Source organism: Rhinolophus ferrumequinum, chromosome 21 (assembly GCF_004115265.2).
Source record: "Rhinolophus ferrumequinum isolate MPI-CBG mRhiFer1 chromosome 21, mRhiFer1_v1.p, whole genome shotgun sequence".
In the NCBI taxonomy this organism is placed as follows: Eukaryota; Metazoa; Chordata; class Mammalia; order Chiroptera; family Rhinolophidae; genus Rhinolophus; species Rhinolophus ferrumequinum.
The window spans coordinates 41018764-41038739 of record NC_046304.1 but is presented as its reverse complement, the minus strand read 5'-3'; the positions used below and the strand labels follow the sequence as shown (position 1 = coordinate 41038739).

Genomic DNA, 19976 nt, shown 5'->3' with positions numbered 1-19976 from the left:
CTATATTTCTTTTGCACAAATGAGCCGATAAATGTATATTTTCTTATATCTTCTTTCTTACAGGAAAGGTAATTACTGGGTAAATATTTTTTTAAAGGCTGAATTTGAAATTGAGGTTTTTGTTTTGTTTTAGCAAAAGCATTGCCTTTGTGGCTTTTGACAGATGACTTCATTATTTGTGTTTGTTTCTATTTGTAAAATGAGCCTCATTCTTGTACCCTTTCCTCAGTGGAAGTGATGGGGGTAACAAGTGAACTATTAAGTGAAGGACTAATGCTTTCGCAGAAGAGAGCGTGCCAAAAATGTAAGCGATTGGTTTTTCTTTTCAAACAATTCTAGGCATAATCTTCCTGCCGTTGATTAAGCAGGAACAATGTTCTTTTCCTCGAGTTTTGCATTGGCCCAATGAGGGTTTTAAGATAGAAAGTAGAGAGAGATATACTGGTGGGGGAATATTTGATCACAGTATTAAAAAAAACACTGACCAATTAAGACTTTTAAAACAAATTGGGCCGTGGATAAGTAAGTTGAGCAATAAGAATTTATAAGACTATTTTTTCAATTACTGTATTTCTTTAGAGTCTAGATGCATATTTTCAACAGCGTTGGTAAATATAAATCTTAGGTGTCAGTTAAGTAGCCTTTGGACCTGCAACAATATTATGCTAATTGAAACTTTTAAAGTGAATAATTCAAAATTGATTTCATAATTACACAGATTTTCGTTTAACCTCCACATAGAGACATAGGAAACTAAGGCACATAATCCCATTTTACATGTGCAGAAATTGAAGCCTAGGTGAGTAACTTGGTGGAAGTGGAATTTTCAGAACATTCTGCTCCCAATTTAGTACAATTCCTGGCCATGGTGCTAGTTAATTGAAATGACTGGTCTCCTGTTTGGGGACCAGCAGTATTTTGGTGATTTTAAACAGGACTGTGCTGAGTGTCATTAAGATGGGGAGTTTGCAACATGAAACAATTCATATAAAGTTAAAAACTAACTTATTTTGACCTAGGAATAAAAGTTGAATTCTGTACACCAGTTAGCCATTTATTTCCATTTTGATAATGTTTGTCAGGAAGGGCAGTAACTAACCAAAACACGTCTGTTAAATTTTCTAGACAAACAATGTGTTGCATTTAAGAAAATATTTGAAGCAGTTGTGGTGTAGCATTAATTGACTGACTAAAAAGTAAAGATACACACATACCTTGCAGGGTAGAGTTTAATTTTATTGTGTTTTTAAGTATGTGCCTTTGGGTTTTTACCCCTTTACTTTGCTTGTCAGTAAAATAAACCCAGTGGACATGGGTTCTTAGACCCCAGAAAAATCTACCCTGTAAAACCTTAATTTAATCTAGCTTTTCTTTAAGGGCTCTTGGTCACACTTAATTGGTCTGGCCAAGAGGGTGGAGTAATGATTCAGATGCCTGCTTTATATGAATAACAAATCGAATCTCATTGCTGTATTTATCTTTTTATTCAGTACACCTGGCCCCTTCAGTCAGGGAAAAAAGTCACTTCAGTAACCTGCTTGCAATCTTTAAGATTGCCCCAAAGATAAAATCCTCTGGGGCTTTCTTTGCCTTGGAAAAGGGGGGGATTACAGAAGCACTTTGCTACCACTTGAGCTGTTTGGCTGTGGGATGCATGTTCCCTCAAAGTGTATCTGAATATCACATAAAATTTCGAGAAAAGCTTTATAATAACACCTTCTTTCTTTCTGGATGTGAGAGCTTTAAAGTTTTTCATCCTTTTTACAGTTTCCCATTGGATGATGCCAGCTGCCTGAGTCATGCTTTAGTTTTCCTGAAAATATTAAAATGATGTAATGATGTAAACTACTGCAGTAGTATGATCAAGCTTAAATTAGTATGTGGATTTAACATCTGTGGAGTGTTTGTGAACGTTTTTCCTACCCTCTGTCTTTGCAGCCTTTCAGACTGTAGGATAAGGGAGTGTTCACTTTGTCTTAGGCAGTATGAATGCATTTAAGGAGCTCTAAGTAAAACTACATGTGTTTGTGAGTTGTGTTTTTCTTTTCCAGATGGGTCACTGTTGGAGGAGTGGGGTTAATATTTTAAGCTCTTTGCTTTTGAGAATGAGTGGTAAGCATAGGTGCCCCAATGCCCTGCTTTTGGATCTGTATGATTACAGGATATATCCCTCCTGAACATTCGGTGCTTCCTTGTATGGTTGGAACTAGAATCCAGGCACATTGCCTCTCCGAGGACGTTCCTGCTCATCTGCTGTTGCTTCAGAGTCCTTGACACATGTCTGTGCTGAGTCATGTTTTGCCTGTTGACTTTAGTTTTAATTTGGGGACTGAATTACCCCCAGGAAACTTTGAGTTTCTAAGAAAATCAATAGAATTTACATTGAAGATTAATGGCATTTATATATATATATATATATATATATATATATATATGCAGGTATATTAAACAAGCTATTTAACAGTAGTTACCTGTAGGAGGTCAGGTTACTGGTGATTTGTGCTTTTTTTTCTTTGGATTTTCTATAAGAAAGAGAAATTTTTTTGGAAAAGAAATTTTGTTAAAGAATAGCAGTATTTTGTCTTGACAGGTGTCCTTGCAGTTAATTCCCCCATAATCCTTACAAAATAAATCTTAATCAAACGGAAAGTCAACCTGTTAATTTAAACATGGCACCTTGTAGAGCATGTAGATATATAATAAATCAGATCTCTGCCATAATTGAATGCTAAAACCTGTTATTTTAAGTGAATGTAAAATTGATAGAAGTTTTTAAGATCAGGATACCAGCAGAAAGTTCATAGTCACAGCATTTTCATGTTTAAAGGAAACTTCTTCATCTAACCAGAACTTCTGAAATCTTAGGAAAGCTGTGACATTAACCAGTCACACCTGCTGGTTAATGCCAACCTGGATCTTACATCCTTTTGATTTTCCAGTCCTTTGTCATACTACAATATTTGTTTGGGTTTTGGGGGTTACCCCTGAATAGAAGATTCACTAGCATTTAGTAGGAGGTATTTGGGCTCCTCAATTTTAATGTAAAAATATTATCTAAAGAAAATTTCAGAGTAGTTTTACCTCTGTAACACTATTTTTCATTATCTATGTATGTACATTTTTTAGTCACTACAAATTAGATGTAAAATATTTGAATTGAACCCGTTTCCGAAATCATTAGAAGACTTTTTTTTTTTTATCTTTAAATATTCTTCTGACATAAAAGAAGAATATCCTTTATGCTTATTTTTAGTATTCTGATTTGGTGTGGTCACAATTTATAACTGTTCCCCAGATGTTGAACATTTAGGTTATTGATAGATATCAATTGCAATGACCACCTTTGTGTATTAGATTTTGGGGGATGTGTTGGTTGAGTTATTTCTTTAGGGTAGATATTGAGGATTGAATAAAATACTTTGACAGTGGATATGAACAGCTTTATAACTCTTGCTTCTTAATACTACTTTACTTTCCAAGAGGAAATTAGTGTAGTATTTAAGGCAATGAGTGTGTGTGTGCCAAATTTACCATAATTTTGGCATCATTGACCAATATAATTGTTCAAGATATTTGTGATACCATAGTAGATGTATAGGGTATCTAACAAGGAAAATAGAATATTTTCCCAGTGTTCGTTCATTGTAGTATATAGCTTGTCTGTTTATATACTACTTTGATCTTTTTGGATAATTTGTATTAAAACCTTTTAATTAGCTTTCCCAATGTGTTGTCCTTTCTTGATAGTTGTCTACAGCTGCTCTCGGGTCTGCACAGATCCTTTGATATTTTCTCTTTGGGGTGTGTAAAGATCAAAAAGAAATTCAGCAATACTGGTAAAAAGAATTCAGCCTCACAATATTGACTTTGATATGCAGCGGTAGCAGTTATAGAAAGGAGAATTTCAGAACACCTCCAAGGCATTCATTCTAAGTGTAAGGACCACAGCTGTTCTGTGGTATTCCAACAACTCCCGGAGCCAAGGGATACCTATATCTGTGTGCTTTATTGCCCTGTACCTCAGAGGGTCCATAGGACTGAAATCTCTTGGCTGTCTCTATCCCTTATAAGCCTAGTAAATACATAATTTGTTTTGAAATATTGAAATTAAAGCTTTTCCAGATTCTTTCCACCTCCCTTTTTTCATTTTACTATATATTCTAAGCATATATTTGATTTGTATAGTCCAAAGACGATAGTTCCTACCTGATAGCATTAGGTAGTTACTCATTGAGATTTTTTTCTTTCCCTATTTCTTTAACATAAAAATATACATGTATTTTTAAACAAAGTATGGTTTTCTGAAAACAAGCTTCCAGCATACACTGTGAAGTTAAGCAGAATTAAGTACGTTTAAATTTCCTTTGTTGTCTCCACAAGTGAACTTATGTATGTATTCTTCTTGACCCTTAGTTGAAGATCCTTTTACTGTGTAATTGTTTTGCTAAACTTCTGTTCCATGAAGTCATTAGGTCATTTCCCTGTCAGTAGGAACATAATACTTTTAGTCTGCTAAATATTTTGGTTCTACACTCCTCTTCTCCCCAAAGCAAAAGCTTACTCTATTAATTCTTTTTTCTTCAGTCATAGGAGTTTTGTCTTTGAAGTTGGTCATCAGATATTTTAGGTGTTTCACTTAAATGAAATAGTGCTGCTTTTCAGGCTGGGTGGTGTTGGTTAAATATTATCAATAGTATATTTTTATTTTTCTTACTCAGGTCGAGTCTGTTTCTCAGCCACTGGAAAACCCTGGTGCCTCTGGTCATCCTTCAGATTCATCAGCTACCAAGTCATGTGGGGCCTTGAGACCTGTCAATGGCGTTATTAACACGTGAGTTCTAGCTCTCCTACTTTTTACATTCAGTATAGGCTTATAAAAGATGACTTTGGGACTCTTAGTTATTCCTAGCCAGAACTATTCGGTTGGTACAAAAGTAATTGTGGGTTTTGCAGTTATTTTTAACCTTTTAAGCCACAGTTACTTTTGCACCAACCTAATAACACTGGTTTAAAGAGGCGGAAACCTTATCACTTAATGACATCGTGCTGTCTCCTGCTGTAGCAATTACATTTTAATTAGCATGTAATTAAATGTATTTCCGTTTTACTTTCTGAGGCTTAAAATTGACACAGCATGGAGAAAAATAAAAGGTCCTACAGTTATTGTGAATCATTGTGATTGGTCCTTGTGTTGGTAGAATTCCTCGGAAGTGTTTACATAAAATCCTCTAGAACAGATGAAGGCTGTGTTTGTAAATCTATTTATGAAAGTTCAAGGAACCCCTCTACAAGTGAACAGTGTGTGCGTATCCCTACAACTTGAGTTTCATGGGAGAACTGATGCCTAGGCAAGTCGTTAACATTTACAAAATTCATCGTTTTCTTACCACTTGCAATTTTCTAGACTTTATTTATTCGTGTTTCTGTTATAGAAGAGAACTTAATCACTGTTAGAGCCTGAGTTCACTTACTGACTTTTGCACTTTTTGGACGTGGAGGTAATGTTCACCAAGAGCCTTACAAATAAGTACAGACACTGCACACACAATTAGATCAGCAGGCGTCAGCATCAAGTAGTCCTGCTTCTGTGCAGAATACTTGTTTGTGTCTGGGAACATTTGCAAGTAAGGAGGTTGAACCAGTATTAGAGGCTTTGTTTCCTTCCATCTTCTGAGAAGTGAATATTACTCTTCTCCTCGTCTAGTCTTCAGCCTGTCTTGGCAGACCACATTCCAGTTGACAGCTCTGATGCTGAGGAACAATTACATAAAAAGCAGCGACTGAATCTAGTTTCTTCATCGACTGATGGCACCTGTGTGGCAGCCCGAACACGTCCTGTACTGAGCTGTAAGAAACGGAGACTTGTTCGACCCAACAGCATCGTTCCTCTTTCCAAGAAGGTCAGTACCAGTGAGACTTGGTCATTGTTAAACCATGAGCCAGATGCTCAGATAGTCTCTTGCCAACTTTGGTTCGTTTAACTAGTGTTTTCCAAACTTGGCTAACCACCAGAGTTTCCTGGGGAGCTTTAAAAACTACTAAGCTCCTGAACCGTTTCCTAGAGATTCTGATTCAGTTGCTCTGGGGTTAGGCCTGGGGATCCTGTTTTCAAAAAACAAAAAGCTCGTAGATTACTCTTCAACCAGGTTTGGAAACTATTGGCTTGAGCTTTTTAATAGAAATGGGAGAGAGGATGATTAAGTGTTGCCATTAACACTGTGAAGGAGAGTGGTATGCCTTCTCACTTGTACTCTTACCACTAAGAATGGCAGTGGAATGCTTTCCTTTTAAATAAGAATCTCCATTAGAAATTCTAAACTGATGTTACTAAATGAATGTTTGTCTTCATAGAGAAAGTGGAGATTAATTCACAACTGTAGGAAACTTTTGATTGCCGACTCTTCAAATAGCACAGTTGGATTTATTCCAAAACCAATGAAACAACAGTAAAATGAATGCCTTGTAGTAGTCAAGAGCACTGACTTTGCAGCACATAAGTTTAGGTTTGAATCAGGCGTTACCACTTAGCAGTTCTGTGATTCGGAGCATATTAAAAGCCCGTCCACCCCCTCAGCCTCAGATATCTCATAGGGTTATTTGAGGGTTAGATGAAATGTATGTAACTTCTTATTGGAGTACAAAGTGGCTATTATTTTTAATTACTTTTGGTTTTGTTCATTTAGTCGTTCAACAAATATTTATTGGGTTCCTACAATGAGCTAGGTCTGTTCTATGCACTGGGAATGCACTAAACAAAAACAGACAAAAATCCTTAACCTCATTGAAAGACTAGTGGGTGGGACAGAAAATAAAACAATAAATGAAGTAGACAGTGTATCTCACAACGTTAAGTGCTGGGGAGAAAAATGCAGCAGAGGCAAGGAATGGGGAATGCTGGGATCACAGGTGGAATTGAAGCCTTGAGGCATTGGAGATAGAGATAAGGAAGAGCCGCAGAAGGAAGGACTAGAAGTAGAAAGGAAACTAAGGGTCTGGAGTGTGGAACACAAGGGAAGAAAGTGTTTCAGGGAAGAAGGAATGATCAGCTGTGTGAGATGCAGCAGGCAGGTCGAGTTAGAGAAAAACTGAGAATTGACATTAGATTTGGTGGGGCCAAGGTTGTTGGAGACTTGGGAACAGTTTCGTTAGAGAAGAGTGACATTCTGATTGGAGTGGGTTCAGGAGAGGAGAGGGAAGGGACTGAGGAAACCATTATAGATGATGCATTCAAAGACTGTTTCTGTAAAGGAGAGCAGAGAAACCCGTTGGAAGGGGAGTCTTTCTTAAGATAGAGCTTTGCAGTGTGTTTGCTGATGAGAATACTAATGACGAGAGGGGAGAGGAGAGGATTGTTGCAACGATTGATACTTGGACAGTGGATTTTCAGTACTTGGTTTGTTTTGTTACACTATGCATTTGGACTGCATACTGTCACCATGATCTATTTTTAGGGGAAAATATTATAAGTGAAAATAAACTATTAGTGTACCATTTCTCTTGTTTATTCCGCAGATTGCCTAAATTACCAAAATACCAGAAAGGAAAAGAATAAGATATTTGGCAGGTTTCTCATTGACATTTGAGTCTCACGTTTTTTAATTAGTAGTCATATAAGTCTAAATTATTTTCTCAGGTTGAAGAGTTGATACTGGGAAAGGTAGAAAACTATGTTACTGTCAAGTATAAGAAAGTAGTTTTTGATCATGCCTTGATGCTTTTAACCAAAACAAAAAACGTCATGGGTAATAGTGTCCTTTGTATTGGCTGTTTGCTAGCCACTGTGTCATGACATCTAAGGATGTTATAAAAAATTTCTTTTTATAACCAGTATAAGGTGGCTTCCTGGATTCTTTTTCTGTTTATCTGTGAAGTAGCAAACCTTACTTGTTCATATTGACAGTAGCTTCTTCTGATCCATGCCTAAAAACTGATGTGCTTTTGAAGGTACATATAAATTTTTGAAAGACATTTGAGGCAAGGAGATACACAAAACACACTAAAGACCCTTTGGTTCCAATGCCAGTTTTTAACAGAATCATCCTGACATATGCAAAAGTAAGCTGCATGGAAAATAAGACAAAGAAGTAAATTGAGTTTGGGAAATAAACCATTTGCTGAAGTTCTGCTAGAGTTGGAGACGATGGCCATTCTATCTTGACTGCATGAATGTCAGTAATACTTGCTATTGAGCAAGCATCTTGTCTTCTGTCATCTTGAGGTGATGGATTTGCCAAGCAGATTTATTCAGATTTTTTTAAAATAGTATTTCTTATCAAATGGTTTGGTAGTGTTCTGGCATGATTTTCATATTTTATGGTCTGTTGGAGTATAATTATACAGGAGGATTGCTTTGGGTTACATTTTAAAGTTAGCTTCTATAGACTTCCCAGTGGTGGTCTACTTTTTCCTCTTGAGGACATTACATATAGGACATTGTCTTAAGACCTGATGTCATGACATTTGTGGTTGAGGACTAAAGAACTAAAATGATTGTGAGTCAGTATTAAAAGTGAATCATTTTGATATCAAAGGATATGTTCTTTATTGACGGGTTCTTGCGATATACTTTGGAGGCCCAACGAGTCAGACTTTTGGGAAGGGACAGGAGTGCCATGTGGAAAATTGTAGTTCCTTAGGACTTAAAGCTACTAAAAGAACTCAGAAATCACCCAGTGCTTAGAACAATAACCTCTAAATTTCTGTAAGAATGTTTTACATACAAGGTATGATCAAACAGTACAGTGAATGTTTAAATTAAAAAAATAATTGATTACCATTAATCCCCCTCATTTCAAACACACTTAGCCCATCATTCTTGCCACTTTCTGAAGTAGTTTTGTGTCTTTAGTTGCGCTGTCGTGGCTGCCTTGATGTCCTGAATCATTTTGACTTTGGGGAAGAGCCAGGAGTGGCATGGTGCCAGATCCAGTGAATAAGGTAGATGAGAACCCACTGTAATGTTCTTGACAGAAATTGCCATATACCAGAAGCGATGTGTGACACGGAGCATTGTCATGATGGAGGATGATTTATGGTACACTTTAAAACACATCTTCTCTCAACCGTAGCTCCCACCCGACTGACTGCACCAAACAAGTTGAAACTTGTCACACACTGTCACTAAGGTTCTACAAGCCTGTTCCTGTATTGAAGATCCCTGCCTTTCCGTTGGATTGCTCTAGGCAGCAGCATTCACCGTATTTTGTGATCACAACAGGGAAGGCTCCGTTTCACACAATCACTTCTGGTACAGCAGTTTCTGTCAAATAAAAATATTACAGCAAGTCTTCATCCACCTTATTCACTGGATCTGGCACCGTGCCACTTATGGCTCTTCCCCAGAGTCAAAATGACCATGAAAGGTAAACGTTTTGAATCTATTCAGGACATTGAGGCAGCCACGACAGCACAATTAAAGACACTCGTGAAAGAGGACTTCCAGAACTGCTTCAAAAAGTGGCAAGAACGATCGGTGTGTCCAAGCGCAAGGGGGATTAATGGCAATGTGTCTTCTGTAATAAATTTTTTAAATTTAAACAGTCACCATATTTTTTGGTCACACCTAGTATGCATTGTAAATAAAACATACAGAATAAATTTTGAAAGGGTAAAATAAAATAAATAGAACTAGAAGCTCTAATATTTTATTTGTAAACTATCCTCAAACCAAAAAAAGTTTTTTAATGCTTTGAACTAATATTCTGTGATTAACAGAGAAGGATGACTAGAGCCTTAGTTTGATGGTGGAATTCCTGCATAAGCATTGCGTTGGGTTTTTATGGGGATTTCTTCAGAGAGAATTAATGTCAGAATTACGGGAACAGAATTTTTCCATGTAGCCAACTATATTATCTCTCCATTCTTACGTTTCCTACATTCTTGAAGTTTTTATAAAGTGAAATATCTTTTTTGGTGGTGTTATTTTATGAGTGCTCTGGATTTTTAGGTACTTATTTTGTGATTTTGAACATTTTTCTGAACTGTTAAGTGTTTTGGTTGATTATTTTTAATTTTGTAGGTAGGCTGTCATCAGCAAACAGTTTGACACCCTTTTGTATACTTCTTGTTCCTTTTCCTTGTCTTAACACTGTCAAGAAATAATTGGTCATGGTGAGGCATCTCGTTCCTGGTTTTAATGGTAATACTTGTAGAAGTTCACTATTAATTCTGATGTAGGAGAACTTCTTAAAATGATTTGGGACACTGTCATTTGCTATGGTCTGGAAGAGTTTCAAAATTTTTGAGGAAGTATCAATTTCCTTAAAATTTGTTGGAATCTAAGGTAAAATCACTTGGGACCAGCATTTAGGTTACAAAAAGTTGTCCATTGCTCAGTTATTTTCAAATTTACTCAACACAGAAATTTATAGAAAGCATTCATAATTTTAAAATCACTGTTATCTGTGAGTATATCTGTTTTTCAGTCTTAATTATATTTATCTTGATTAATCTCGTCAGCAGTTTTTCTATTTTATTGGTCATTTCACAAATCAGCTCTTTGCTGTTAAATTCCTTCTTCTGTGGTCTTGGTTGCGCTCCTACCCCTTTGCCTTCATTCAAATAGCTTAATTTATTTTCTGTTCTTACGTAATAAAAGCATTTAACTTTTTGAATTTTCTTCTGAGTGTAGTTTTGGATGGGCCTTTGAAGTGTAAAGTGTTCCTTTTGCTATTTGTAGGTAGCTTTGAGTTTTTGAGTTCTTTGCCCAATAGTTAAGAATTGACTTTCCAAATTCTAAATGGTTAGTTTTTCTTTTTAATTTTTATAGCATTTTGGTCAAAATGATGCTTCAATATTTCGGCTTATATTTGTAGCCTATTATGTTGATTGAAGTTCTTTTCATTGGCATCTAGTACAGAGTCATATAATTACGTCCTCAGAGTGACTTACGGTTCCTTTTACAAGTAGTTGTGTTTGCCTTCCATTCTCTTTTTCTTGATATTGGTGTTATATAGTATATGTGTTTTTCTCATTCATTCACTTTTAGGATTTTGTTTTCTACCTGTTTTTTGAAATGTCATTAAAGCAGAGTTAGGGTTTTAATCTGAAAGTCTGACTTTAATGGGGATTTTATTAGAGACTGGTCTTTAATTTTACATTTAGCTTTGAAACTAGATTTAAAGGCTTATTTAGGCTTATTTTGATTGTAATATTTCACTGTTTGCTGACTGTCCCTTTCAAACCTTCTTCATATGCCCGTTTATTGAGCTCTTAATATGGATTTATAGTCTTTCGGTGATTAGAGCAATAATTTGATCATATTTCAAGTTCTTAGACTATAACTTTTGTTCTTTAAAACTCTGTTCCACTGTATTTTGGCGGGAGAGGAGGTCAATTGTTTGTTCTGTTTTGTTTTGGCATAGACTTAGACTGATGCCAATCTTTCATTCCTTTATACCGGTAACCAATTCTAATATGATAGCCATTATCCACAAGTAGCTATTTAAAATTAAGATAAAAAATTCAATACCTTATCGCACAGATTCCTAAGTGTTCAATAGTCGCATGTGACTAGCAGCTACCATATTTAGTCACAAATATAGAACATTTCTATCATTGCAAAATACAGCTCTGTCAAGTTTTCTTCTGTAGTGGCTTTGGTTTTTGATTCCCTTAAGTTTGTAGTTGCCTCTCTACGTATACCAATTATCTCGATGTTATTTTCTATACTTTTTTATCTAGCTCTTATTACCTGCTCCCCAACATAATTGTGATATTAAATTAGCTGTAGGAAGTGATTGGCACAGTTTGGCTGCACATAAATATTCAGATCTTAGCTGTTTACTTTTCTCTCTTGTTTTTTATTTCCTTAGTTCTCCCATAGTGCAAAGGAAAAAAAATTGAGTTTGTCATCCACATCCTGTTTTAATTTTATATATCATCATTTCTGACTTATAGTTCCTCTTATGTAGCTTTTAATTCTGCTATCATGGGTTAAGCTTTTCTGTTTTCTTTTCAGATTTTATGTTTCCTTTTTATGTCATTTTGTTGCCCTTTCATCTTATCCTGTTACTTTACAATAGTGGCTATGTTATCTTTTACTCTATTGGAGATCCCAAAAAGTTTTGTTAATTGTTTGACCAAATTTATTTAATAGTTTTCCAGGGGTGTATTCTCAGATTTGCTTTCTTTTCTTTCTTGGTTCTGCAGTGTTCTACTTGCTGATTTTTTTTCCCTCTCTTCATTCTTAAAATATCACTTAATCTATCCGGACTTTGTGTGTATCACTGGAAAAATTTTGTAGCTGGCTGTATTAGTTTCCTGTCACAGTTATATGGAGGCTGGAAGTCTGAAATTAAGGTGTGTTAGCCCTTGCTGCTTTTGAAGCCTCTAGGAAAGAGTTCAGTGTCTTGCCACTTACTGCTTCTAGCAATTACTAACACTCCTTAGCATCCCTTGGCTTAACTCCCATCTTTGCCTCAGTCTTCACATGATCTTCTTCCTGTGTGTCTGCATTTTCACACAGCCTTATAAGTCCTCTGATTTAAGTAAGGCCCACCCTAATCCAGTATTACTTCATGTTAACTCAACTACATCTGCAAAGACCCTATTTACACAAATAAGGCACATTCATTGGTTCTGGGTGGGCATGCATTTTGGAGCAGGGTGTGGGGAGAGGGCATTACTCTCCACAGCACACAGGCCGCCATCGTCCTTGTCTCTGCTATTCAGGATAATTGAATCCTTTTCTCAATTCTGAATCTGGAAGACAGATTGATAGGTGCTATTCCCAATTCAATTCCTGGGTTTTAGCAACTTTCATACTTAGCATGTCTTTGCTCTGAATAGTTGGGCTTCCTTTACTCCCATTGTCAATTTTCCAGGTTTTTAGGCACTATTAAATCTATTGTACAAAGAACTTCAGGTCCCATATATGGAAAAACTTACCAGGTTTGCCTGCCTCGTCCCCTAATTTTTTTTAGTCCTGTGAAGTATGAACGATGATGTAACAAACACCTATGTACATACACCCTAAATATTAATGTCTTGACTTTTTAAAAACTTTTTCCCTTGACTTTTTTTTTAAAGGAAACAACATAAACAATATTCCTTTTATCTTCTATTATCTCCTTTACCTGCTTCCTTCCTCATAGATTAACCACTGTCATGAATTTGGTATACATACTCGCAGTTCAGATTCTTACAGTTTTACTACCCATATATGTATCCATGAGCAAAATGCAGTACTGTTTAAAGTTTATATAAAAAACTTACATAAATGCTGTCATGGTGTACATATTCTACTTGGTGAGGTTTGGTTTTGTTTTGTCTTGGTTTGTTTTAATTTACTGTTGTGTTTTCCAGATCTTCGTGTTAGGGTACATAATTTTAGTTCAGCTTTGTAAATAGTCCACATTTCCTTAAAAAAAATGTTTGTGTGGGTGTGAGTGTATCAGTATCCTGTTTGTTGACTTCAGGGTTCTAAATTTAACTCATCTTGGGCTTGTGTTCATAACTTCTGTATTCTTTGGTCTGCTTTCTATTTGTTTTTGAAATATATTTGATAATGTAATGTTAATGTTAAGGTATATAATGTGTTGATTTGACACATTTATATCAGAATATGATTGTCGTTGTAGCCTTACCTAACACCTCTATCATATCACGAATTATCATTTCCTTTTTGTGGTGAAGCATGAAATAAGAAAAAAGAATAATAAATAGCATGTTTGATGTTTATAATATGCTTGTATTGTCTTTAATCACTATGTTGTCTATTAGATGCCCAGAGCTTATTTATCTACTAGTTGCCAGTTTGTATCGTTAAACACATCTCTTACTTCCTCACCCCCATATCTATTTTTTTAAATTAATATACATTCATATAATTCCAGCTGACTGGTGAGGTACATACAAGTCCATCCTCGTTTCTTCTTTGTTGTTCCTTTCATCATTTTGTTTAAATAGGTTTCTTTGGTAAGAACTTGCTAGATACATCTTTTTCCATCTGTTTTTACTTTTTCTGTGTCTATTTGTTTTAGGTGAGTTTTTAAGGGTTGAGTTAAATCCATTTACATTTGCTCTGATTACTATTATATTTGGAATCATTTCTTCCATAGTTTTTGTAAGCCTTGCATTTTCTTTGTTTTTATGCCTTTTCTTCTGTCTGTTGGATTGGTTGAATGTTCTTTTCGTCTTAGCTGTTTTGGGAACAATAGACTTCAGAATGCCTCTTTTTAAAAATAATCCTTCCTTCCCATTATGTATAATTTATTTTTATTATTTAGTTACCATGTTTTTCAATCCCCCCCAAATTAGTCAGTTTTAAGTTCATATTTACTTAGTTTACCAACACTTTTACCATTCTTGTTCACGGTTGCTTCTTGCGTTCCACTCCCATCATCCTTCTTGCCGAACATATTCTTTAGTAGCCTTCCAACAACGGCCTATGAGTTGTAATGTCAGTCTATATATATTGAAAACATACAGAATTATATTGTGTGTGAATGTATACATATGTATGTATATTTGTGAATGCACACAGTTATAAATTGACAACTCTTGAATGATGTCTTGATTGCGTGTAAAATTTTACATTCAGCACTTTTACAATATTTCATTGCCTTCCAATATTTATTGTTGATGAAAATTCTAATATCTCATTAAATGTTTCTTTATAGGTTATCTGTGTCTAACTCAACCCCCTACTTTTGGGTTTGTTTTTTGTTTTTTAAGGTTTTACAATATTAGGGTATGAACTAGTTTTTAGCCACTTCAGGTCTTGATGTGTATGTACCCTCATTCTGAGAATTCTTGTCTATCTTGAGTTTTGAAAATTTTCTAGCCGTTAATTTCCTTAAATTTTTCTTCTTTTTAAAATATGGAATATATCTATTGGATTGTTGCTGATCTTATTCTCTCTTCCATATCTCTTCATTTCTTTTTATGTTTTCCAGTTTCATGTCTTTGTCTTGTTCACTCTATGTAGTTGTCTCTGAGTGTTCTATTCCTCCTGTTCATCGGGTTTCTCTCCAGCTGTGGTCAGTTGACTGTTAAACCTGTCAGTTGGGTTTTTACTTCAATGTGTGCTTTTTATTCAGAAAAAAATTTTGTTTGTGGTTACTTTTAAAAACACCCTTTTTTCTTCCTGTTCTTGTTTTATGACTTCCATTCCTTCCTTTACAAACTCTTTGAACAACTTTAATGTACTTATTTTTATACATTGGTTTCAAATTGTTCTATTTCTAGCTTGTTAAGGACAAATTCTTCGCATTTTTGCATCTACTGACTGCCTCATATCAGTCTGTATTCTTGTGTAATCTTTTCACAGTGTTCTCATCTGTGGCAGGGGTGAAGGAGGCATGCTTTCTGTAGGAGTCTTATGATTCCTGGATTGTGGAAGTGTCTTTAAAGCAGTCTTCTGAAAAGGCCTCAGGAATGTGGGCGAATCTTGAATAGCAAATTTTTAGCTTAAGTCCCTGCACATACATAGGTAGTATGGATTTGGACCTCTTACCTGAACATGGGTTGGGACTGGACTTTCTTATTCTCTCAGGTGACTTTCCGCTAAAGTCTCAGGGTAGGTGTTAAGCTTTCTTGCCACGTCCTGGATAGTCGACCAAGACTTTTTCATCATTGCCTTGACTTTCAGTTCTCTGTTTCTTGCACCTCTGAATTTCCTACTCTAATTCAACGTATAGACCCTTTGGCAGTGTGATAAAGGCGTGGTATAGACTCCTCAGAATAAATTTTTAACGCATAAAATGAAATGTAGATTATGGGGGAAACCAAGTATGTTGAAATGGTTACTAGAATATAAATTCTTTGGTAATGCATTAAATAACAAGATTTATCAGCAGGTATAATAACTCATGATTTCTGAATTCAGTTCACCCTTGAACAACAAGGGGGTTAGGGACACTGACCCCCCTGCACAATTGAAAATTCACTGATAATTTTTGACTCCCCAAAAACTTTATTAATAATAGCCTGCAGTTGACCAGAGGCCTTACTGGTAACATAAACAGTGATTAACATATTTTGTATGTTACGTGTATTATATATTCTTAAAATAAACTAAACTAGAGAAAAGAAAGTTACAAGAGAAAATACAGGTACAGTATTTATTGAAAAATATCTGCATATAAATGGACCTGCGCAATTCAAACCCATGTTGTTCAAGGGTCAACTGTAGTAAAAACACTCAAAGATGTCTGCCACCACTGTAATGTGATGGGTGAATCAATTTGGAGAGCATTTCATGCCATATCCTCTGCTCAAAGATTCTTAATAGATGTTAAAGACTTTTTTAAAAGTTTTTTATTAAAAAGAAGAAAATCTTTCATTTGTTTCCCCACTTATTTGACAAGGGAATCTTTGTAAAGCAATACTGATTAAGCTTGCTTATGAACTACTAGAATTCCAAGAGAAACATTTCAGAACATCTGCTTTCTGGTCTATAACCTCTTTGTAGGTGATGTTTGTACACTTGGCAATACTACAATAAAAGTTTAAAAATGAACCCACCATTTTTCAGTTCCTAAAATCTCATTCTTAAATTATTACTAGATGCAGTAGATGTTTTTAAATATTCCTGAAGTAAATATAAAATATAGAAACTTTTTTTGCAACATTGACTTAATTAGTAATCCCATTTTATTTTCAAACACAGTCTAAGTAATTTTCTAGAAAAAGAAACTAATAAAAGACCAAATGATTTCACATTTTCTTTCAATATTGATTCACTTACATTTGTTTTAATTGCTGTATGCATATACTTTTGATTTGTTAAGTTGCATATACATATCTTAATATCAGTAGTACTTAGCATTTTAGATGCTGCATATGAAGTGATGCCACAATTTGTCTAACCATCCCACAGTTTATGTTTCACTGTTATGTACACAAGGAGAGCCATGAGCATTTTGGTATAAATTTCAAAAATCTCTCCCTTTTCTGTTACCGTCTACCCTAGTTCCTTGGGGATCTACTTTCTAAGAAATATTTACCAAAGTAAAAGAGTCTACTATTGTGCTTCTGTATATTGCAAAGTTTAGGCTATTTTAAGATTGAATCAGGTAGTACCATCTCCAGGGTTGTGGATGATTATTGCCACTAGTGATGCTTTTAATTCTAACGGTAATTTCTTAACTGTTATCAAAGACTATTCTGTTCAGATTACCAAGATTCTCTAAAATTGATTTTTTAAGTTTGTTTGAATGAAGATCCAGGTAAAGTCCGTACATTCCAGTGAGTCTTTTAAATCTAATTCTATCGGTTTCCTCTTTATCTTTTTTTCTTTGTAATTTAAACAGTTTTATGATATGCCTAGATGTGATTTTCTTTGTGTTTTCATTCTGCTTGGGTTTTGCAGAGTTTAAGTCTGGATTGGTGTCTTTAATCAGTTTTAGCAAAGACTGGGCCATTATCTCTTCAGATACTGCTGTTACCCTCTCCTGTGGTCTTTCTTGAGTGTTCCACGCCACTTTGCTGGTTACAGTTCAAAAACCTCCCACCTGTGTGAATTCTGGGAACCATTCAGTTCACAGCTCCTGATTTGTTCTTTGCCTGACCTGATGGAGTTTCACCCTGTCCATGGTGGGCTTCTTAGTATTGAGCAAACACTCAAGGGGATCTCATGAAGATTTCTGTACCTCTTCCTCTTCTTGAGAATTCTGCTTCACAGTTTCAGTCACCTGAGCCCCTCGATCTCTGGGAGTTCGTTTTCCCAGTGAATGGTTTCTCAGTGAAACCATTGTACTCTGTTGAGAATCCCTCTAGCTGCTGTGCAGTCTGCAGTGTGTCTCCGTGCGGAATGCTGGGCCTGCCACAGAGGCTGCCTCGTGTTCTCCGCCTTAAGCTGTGTGTTGTTCAGTTTTCTAGTTTATGACTAAAAGATAAATATGATCACTGTTATTCCATCATGGCTGGAAGAAGTCCTGTGGTATCATTGTTTTCTTTTCCAAAATTTGATTATGAAATTTTCAAACACAGGTAAAGTTGAATGATTTTACAGGGAACAGCTCAGCTGTATATTCATCCCCTAGATTTTACCATTAATATTTTACCACATTTTATCACCTATCCATTCATTAAAATTTTTTATTTTTTTGTAGTTGACATTCAATGTTATATTAGTCAGGTGTACAACTTAGTGATTAGACATTTATATAACTTACAAAGGACAAAGGACCCCCCCCCCCGGATAAGTCTAGTAAACCCCCCAACCCTGACCAGTTAGAACAATATTATTGATTATATTCCCTATGCTGTACTTTATATCCCTGTGACGATTTTGTAACTGCCAGTTTGTACTAATTAATCCCTTCATCCTTTTCACCAAGTCGCTTAACCCCCCTTCCATCTGGCAACCATCAGTTTCTTTTTGTATGTATGAGTCTGTTTCTGTTTTGTTTGTTCTTTTATTTTGTGTTTTAGATTCCATATGTAAGTGACATCATATGGTATTTGTCTTTCTCTGACTTATTTCAATTAGCATAATACTCTCTAGGTTTGTCCAGTCTGTTGATGGATGTGTAGGTTGCTTCCATATCGTGGCTAAATGCTGCAGTTATCCATTCGTTAATTACATTATTTTTAGTGCATTAAAAATCAGTGATGTTCCTCTGTCTTCTGCACTTCCTGAAAACTGGTAGCTGAATATAGAGACTTGAACACATTTCGTTTTGAGCTTTGTCAAGAAAACAAAAGGAGTCTCGGGAACTTGCACCAGAAGACACATAATACTTTGTGTCTCTTTTTGTTTTCAACCACTAGTGATCATTGCCTGGACCCATTATTTTCATTAGGAGTTGAAGAATGAGGATATTTTACTTGGATCGTTTCTGTTTTACCAGCTAGGCTGTGTCTATAAAAAAAAAAATTGCACTTTCAACTATTGGTTTACCCTAAGGTATAGTTTGTACAGAAAAAGACATGAATAGTGTTTGTTTCCTTTTGTCTATTAATTTTCAGAATAAGTTGGTTTCCTACTGTCTTCTAAGGGTGATTAATGAAGTCTTTGTGGAGGAGGGAGTATGTGTGATTATGAAGCCATTATGATTTAAACATATTTGAGTTATTTTATTTAAGCCATTGAAATTCTTTTTGATGTTCAAATAGTCATGTTTGATTAGTTGAACCCTGTTCAGGCTTGCTCTTGAGTCCTTTTGCCTTGACTGCAGTAGTCTTGAGAACTTTTATTTCTCACCATTAAAATTTAGTGGAAGCCTGTGGTTTGAATTTTTCTAGGAGGCATGACCATAATTTGAGCCCTGTGGTTCTCAACGATTTTACCCTCCCAGGAAGCATTTGGCAATGTCTGTAGTCCTTTTTGGTTGTCACGGGGTGGGGGGTGGTGCTACTTTAACCACAGGTAGAGGCCAGGGGTGCTGCACCTCCCTACAGACACAGCCCTCACAACCAAGTGACAGTGGTGCTGTTGGAGAGAAAGCTTGTCGTACACTAATGTAGCTACTAGCATTTGTGTGGCATGTGAACAGTTTATGCAATTATAACTACCTTTCCTCAAGCCATGAAATGGACATTACAGGGTCTTTGTTAATAGGTGAGTACGTTTGAGGAGGTCATATGACTTACCAAAGGTCATACAACTAACCTTCATAGGACCTTGGCATGCCACCCCTGTATGTGGTTACAAGAAGTAGGTATTTGGGGAATGCTGATATTGTTCTCATATTTATCTTTCTCCTATACATGACCGTAAAAGCAAACAGCTTTCAAGAGATGTCTGTGCCAAAATCATTAGGTTGGTGCAAAAGTAATTGCGGTTTAAAAGGTTAGAAATAATTGCAAAAACCACAGTTACTTTTGCACCAACCTAGTAAATGCAGCTCTCGCAGATGTTAGAGTTTTTGCCAGCAGAGTTTTGATGCTACCCTCTTGTTTTATTATGATACTGCCTTGCTCCTAGCATCCCTTCTTGTAATTCCTTTCTACAGGCAAGTCCTCTCTTCTAGGACTGCACGCTGCTTAAATGGCTTTGTATGGGTCATGATTTGGCAAATGCCAGACTT

General features: G+C 35.8%; 1 protein-coding gene across 4 annotated transcripts in view; it reads left to right on the top strand.

The window, feature by feature from the left end:
* KANSL1 (KAT8 regulatory NSL complex subunit 1) overlaps nt 1–19976 on the top strand; it is a 156807-nt gene that overhangs the window by 120280 nt on the left and 16551 nt on the right. For all 4 annotated transcript variants that reach the window (XM_033089856.1, XM_033089855.1, XM_033089854.1 and 1 more), the window contains 2 exons: nt 4719–4831; nt 5705–5900. In XM_033089856.1, the coding sequence (XP_032945747.1) occupies nt 4719–4831; nt 5705–5900 (309 nt within the window). The remainder of the gene's footprint in view (nt 1–4718; nt 4832–5704; nt 5901–19976) is intronic.